Source organism: Triticum aestivum, chromosome 5A, assembly GCF_018294505.1.
Source record: "Triticum aestivum cultivar Chinese Spring chromosome 5A, IWGSC CS RefSeq v2.1, whole genome shotgun sequence".
In the NCBI taxonomy this organism is placed as follows: Eukaryota; Viridiplantae; Streptophyta; class Magnoliopsida; order Poales; family Poaceae; genus Triticum; species Triticum aestivum.
The window spans coordinates 423,136,679-423,142,114 of record NC_057806.1 but is presented as its reverse complement, the minus strand read 5'-3'; the positions used below and the strand labels follow the sequence as shown (position 1 = coordinate 423,142,114).

The following is a 5,436-nucleotide window of genomic DNA, read 5'->3' as shown; positions in this document are numbered from 1 at the left end:
TATCCACCGCTTGTGAGGGCTCTTAATTCTGGAGAGCTCTTATCAAGATTCAAGATGAATTTCGTGGTCAAGTGAAGTTCTCGGTTGGTTCTGGCTCCTTGGTAAGATTTTTGCTCGACTAGTGGACGGGTGAGGGGCCCCTCTGCCTCTCAAATCCTACCCTTTTCTCGTACCGCTCCAACCTGTCAGTCTCTATTTCAGAGCTAGCCTCAGCTAAATGGAACCTTGGCCTACGTTAGACATTGTCTCTCGCGGAGTTGGAGGATTTCCAGGCTCCCATTGCCGATCTGCCGTTGCTCTCAGATACCCCGGACCAGATCTCTTGGCCCCATTCCCCTTGGGGAAAGTTGTCAATCAAATCGACATACCTAAAGCTCTCTTGAGGTTGGCTCTCCCCATGTTTCAAGGGCCTCTGGCGAGCTCGGATCCCGCTCAAAATCAATATTTTTCTTTAGCAGGCCATCAGACGAAAATTGCCGGCTAATGATTAGATTCTTAAATGAAATGGCAATGCGTCTCCCTTATGCTCTTTTTGCGGTTGGACCGAGAACACCGGACACATTCTTTTTGAACTGTGTTTCCACTAAGCTTGGCTGAAGCTGTGTCCGTTTGTGGTTGAACGTGGATTGAAACCCACCATCCATTGATGACTTCCTTCCTTTAATCCTAAACCTCTCCGGCCAATTTGCTAGAGTCTTATGGCTTTGCTTTCGGTGCTCTTGCGTGGGCTTTGTGGACTATTAATAACAAATTTACAATTTAACATCGTTTTCCTAACAAACCTGCTGATATCTTTAAAATGGCTACCTTTCTTCAGCAGTGGAGCCGTGTCACTATGGCCGGTGATCCTGATACTATTGCCCTGATGGTCACCAAGATCTGCCCTACCTCCCCAAAGATTCTCAATGGTGAATCTCGTCTAGTCTGTTTTCTCCTTTTTTTGCTGGACTTGCGTGTCCTTTGGCTTGATCCTATGGATTTGTCTGTGCCTGGTTTGCCTTACTCTTTTTGAAATGGCTTTATTATAAAGTCGGGCAACTACCTTTCCTCTAAAAAACAGCCATGCAGCTAAATCATTAAAGACAACACTTTGGAGCTGCATCTGTAAGCCTTGCCACTCAGCACTTTTCAGATCCCCAAACAACCTACGAAGAGTAAGATGACCAACACAAGAAAAATCTCAATAAGTGCATCAATCGACACAGGTCTAGGGGTGTTAGAGCATCTACAGTCGCAACCTGCAAATACAGCCCCTCCAACGCCGGCGGACTTGATTGGGCGCGTCCGTGGACACTGACCGGTCACCTCTTAAATTTTCACTTTCACAAACCATGTCTTTCATTTTTTCCCTATACATCTGGTCGCATGCATGTGATTGGTGGAGATAAAGTGAGAGAAAGAAAAGAAAAAAATAAACAAAGAGAAAATATGGGCCAAATCCTATATGGCGGATGCAGGGCCACTGACACACTTGGACGCACCTCATACTCATCTCATATAAGATGGCAATATGAGGAGTGCCGGACAGTCCGGACATTTAAGGAGGCTATAAGGGGTCCGGTTGGGTCAATTTTTTCCTTCTCTCTTCTGTCCGATCAGTGGTCCCTGCGTCCCCCGTTCAATATGAGGAGTTCGGCTTTAGATGCTATTTCCTTCTTTTTGAAAGAAAAAAAAATGCTATTCTTAGTAGACCTTCAGTTTCAGCAACAGTATCCGGATGAAACAGAGGCTAATGCTCACCAGAGTGATCAAATCTGTACAAAATAGTCTCCAGACCATTCAAAATTATACCTGTGAGTTTACATGAAAGTTCAAGGACTGAAAGTTCAATCGAGAGGTTCGCCATGAATTTTCCAGTAAAACGCAGAGCATTCTCAGCTCCTAGTGACCACTCCAGACCACGCAGGCTGCTACGATACAGGGGGATACATATCCATCGGCTTCCCAGCAACGACCCACCCACGTCCGCGTCCGCGACGTCACCCGGCGCGGGACATGGCGTCGGCATCTCCGCCTCCCCCCACCGCCGGCGCGCGGCCCAATCCCAGCATACCCTCCTCCTCGTCCCCCTCCTTCTCCGCCGTCTCCCCCCGCGGCCCCATCTCCCTCTGCGGCGCCTCGAGGGCTTCCTCCGTCTCCGTCCAGCAACGGCAGGCACCCCCTCTCGCCGGAAGGTCGCGCCTACCAGGCCTCATCCGCTGCTCTGATGCCTCCGGCGAGGTAGCGAATTCAAATTCATTTTACGCCATCATTTCTAATCAGATTGGTAATGCATATGCGCGCGTTTCTTCCCGCGAGATAGAGAAGCATGTGTTTCGTTTTCGGTTGACTGGATCGATGCAGGGAAACCAAACTAAAAGAAAAGACTGGATTAAGGTTGGCTCATTTGGGGAGACACGACTGTTTGCTGTACATGACGTGTTTCTCCGCTGTTTGTAGTTCAGCAGCATAGTGTCTAGTAGTTGATAATCATGTTTTTGCAATTTTATGATTTACCTTTCAAGATATGTGATAACAGAGTCCAGTGTGTCCCATGTGGAAAATTTACCTTCTGTTTCTTTTTTCAAATAAGTATGTGCATATGCTACAATTGAGTTAATTTGGTGTGGAAATAAGGATATTTACTGGGCTGTGGTATACTTCCACTGAAGGAGTGGTAACGGGTAACTAATGCAGAAAGTTAACAAAATATTTTTAGACTGTCTAATGCTTTCCTGGAACTAGAAGACAATAATTCTGATATGCTTTAGTAAAATTTGGATTTGTGGTGTGATAAGAGTAGAGGCAATCAGCTAGTCATGGTGCTTCTTTGATTGGCAAAATCCTGAAATTACTTGCGCCTTTGTTGGGTAGACAAAAGCATGTCTGCAATGCGTACATCATATTCAAGGAATTTATATTGCATCGTTGAGAGTGTAACTCTGATTCAAGTTTTGATCTTTTGTAAAGCCCCATATGTAGTGACGGGCGCTGTTATGTAAAGTTTTAAACATCTCATTTAGGGAATAAGGAATTAATGGAATTCTTTAAAAAAACGAACACTTATGATAATAATGCATCTTCGTTTTATCTTGTCCCATGACAGTCTTTAGGACTTTATGTACATGTGTTTCATGAGCTTAACAGTTGGTTTGCATTCTGCACGAGAATGTACTCAAGAAGCAGAGGGCCTCACCAAAGTTGGTGTTCTTGTATTTATTTGGGTTTGCTTGAAAATTAGTTAGTCTTTTATGCAAATATATGTGGGCAGAAAAAAATTGCTAGGCTAGGACTGACATATACTAGCATATAATGGTAGTGTGAGCAATACCCTTACATAGTTACATTTATTACTGAAGAACCCTGCATCATCTATCTAATTGAGGCTAACGACTCAACCCTAGTCATGGATTATTATACCGATACCCTTGAATGTATTACAGAAGCACCATCTATGTAACCGAGTCTAATGAATATCAGGTTCAAGCTCTCAAACCTTTTTCATGATTATACCAATACGTCCCCTGTGGGAATTTATACCAATACTTGGAATGACATATCCTGTTTACTCTTTAAATTTTGTGTTATAAAATGATAGTTCACCATTTCTCATGTCTTATTGCTGGTTCAGGTTGCTAGAACAATTGAAGAGATATGGTGCTGCTGGAGTTTTGTCATATGGACTACTTAATACTGTGTATTATGTTACCACCTTTTTATTAGTTTGGTAAGTCAATGCATATGGTCCTGTGATGCCATCCTGTTTCTTAATTTTACATTACTTTCAGAACAAACATTTTATTATGTAAAAGAAAATAAGTAACTTGAAAATGTAAAGTTTTCATTGGTCATGAGGAAAAGACCATTAATTCACTTAAATACTTGTTTCACTTCGTGCATTTCCATGAGCCAAAACAACTGCAGATGCAATAGGAGCATTGGATGGGAAGGAAGTCACTGAATGATTTGCTTTTCAGGTTCCATTTTTCGCCTGCTCCTGGTAGGATGGGCTATGCTGCAGCAGTGGAGAGGTAACCGTTGCAAATTCTGTCTTTTTAAGCAGTCTCTTCTCACTATAATGTGTTCTATACCAACTAAAGCAGGTTCCTTAAATTAATGGCAATGGTGTGGGCTGGCAGTCAGGTTACTAAAATTCTTCGCGCAGGAGGGTGAGTCAGTCTCCAACTCAGTGTATATAACTTGTTGCCCGGATCAGTGTAGCGAAGCATAGTTGGATACTACTCTGCTTTTCAGTGGTAACTTGAGGAACATCCTTCAAGCCCACACATTTTCAAATTTTAATGAATGCATTGCTACCTGTCGAAATCTATTGCCCTTTTTTTCTGAAAGACGACTTCTTTGTTTTACTCCAGAGCCCTTGCACTTGCTCCTCTTGTTGATAGAGGACTGAGATGGTTCACTGTGAAGTTCAACTTCCAGTCAGAAGGAAAGGTGAAATGTGACATCTCCCCTTTTAACTTTTCTATGGGCAGCAGTTTCTTCGAACCTAAAGGAATGACAAGGAGGTTTAATCACTGACCTTCTAATGCGTTCTTTTTTTTTATTTTGCATTTACCATCTTGTAGGCATTTGCGACGATCGTAGGGTTATGCTTTGCACGTGCTGCGCTTATGTTCGTTGGATTGACAGTACTTTGGGCATAGTGCATATGTTGCTGATGACAGTCAAGGGATTATGGCAAGATGTTGTGGAGGTACAGCCGTACAGGCGTTCAACATTCACATTTAGCTGATAGGCTTAGTTACAACATTTTCAGCATAAATATTCCTGTATCAAGGACCTGTCGGCAGTGTTCTTTAGTCCTTGTAATGCAAACAGAGTTTGTGGTGGTAATGGAATCTGTTTTGATGTTTAAACAGCCTCTGGAGTCAAACATGTTGATGTTCTTCTTTCTAGCAGCTCTGATGAATAAACTGTGAAAAAGCTCCATATATGTGCTTCATTTTCTGGTTGAATTTAATCATGGTTTGCAAACTCCAAAAATAAGACAATTTTGACACTAGTATTTCTTTTTGCGGGGTAAAGGGTGTTTTTATTGCAATGTAATAGTGATAGTCAAGAGGCCACAAATTCTCAATACAAAGTGGAACCTGAGTTTAACCACCATGGTTCTCTTGGAGTGGCTATAATTGGCTAACCGATCTGCAACTCTATTCTGACTACACGGTGATTTTTTTGAGGAAAGACTCCCTACTACTCATTAACTCTTTGATCTCTAGAACTAAATGCCCATAAGCATGCTTTAAATATAAAGCGGGACGAAAACCTTTTTCGGTAAATGCCCATAAGCTGATCTAACCAAACCATTGTTTGACAAAACTGAAAGTGCCTCAAGAATTCAAAACTCCCTACTGCTCATTAACTCTTTGATCTCTAGAATTAAACGCCCATAAGCTGATCTATTCTGAGAAATAATTTCCTACTACTCATTAACTC

At 42.4% G+C, this 5,436-nt stretch overlaps 1 protein-coding gene across 1 annotated transcript; it reads left to right on the top strand.

Annotated features, from left to right (window-relative positions):
• Positions 1-1,903: 1,903 nt before the first annotated feature.
• LOC123107051 (uncharacterized) lies at positions 1,904-4,929 on the top strand. The gene is made up of 6 exons (XM_044529060.1): positions 1,904-2,220; positions 3,611-3,706; positions 3,957-4,010; positions 4,083-4,148; positions 4,353-4,431; positions 4,566-4,929. The coding sequence occupies exons 1-6, from the start codon at positions 2,207-2,209 to the stop codon at positions 4,641-4,643; spliced, it is 387 nt and encodes a 128-aa protein (XP_044384995.1). The 5' UTR covers positions 1,904-2,206; the 3' UTR covers positions 4,644-4,929.
• Positions 4,930-5,436: the final 507 nt, after the last annotated feature.

Bases quoted from the DNA above. Each gene is read 5' to 3' on its own strand.
- LOC123107051 (XM_044529060.1), top strand. The intron at 3,707-3,956 runs GTAAGTCAATGC...TTTGCTTTTCAG, and splicing joins ACCACCTTTTTATTAGTTTG to GTTCCATTTTTCGCCTGCTC. The intron at 4,432-4,565 runs GTGAAATGTGAC...ACCATCTTGTAG, and splicing joins ACTTCCAGTCAGAAGGAAAG to GCATTTGCGACGATCGTAGG.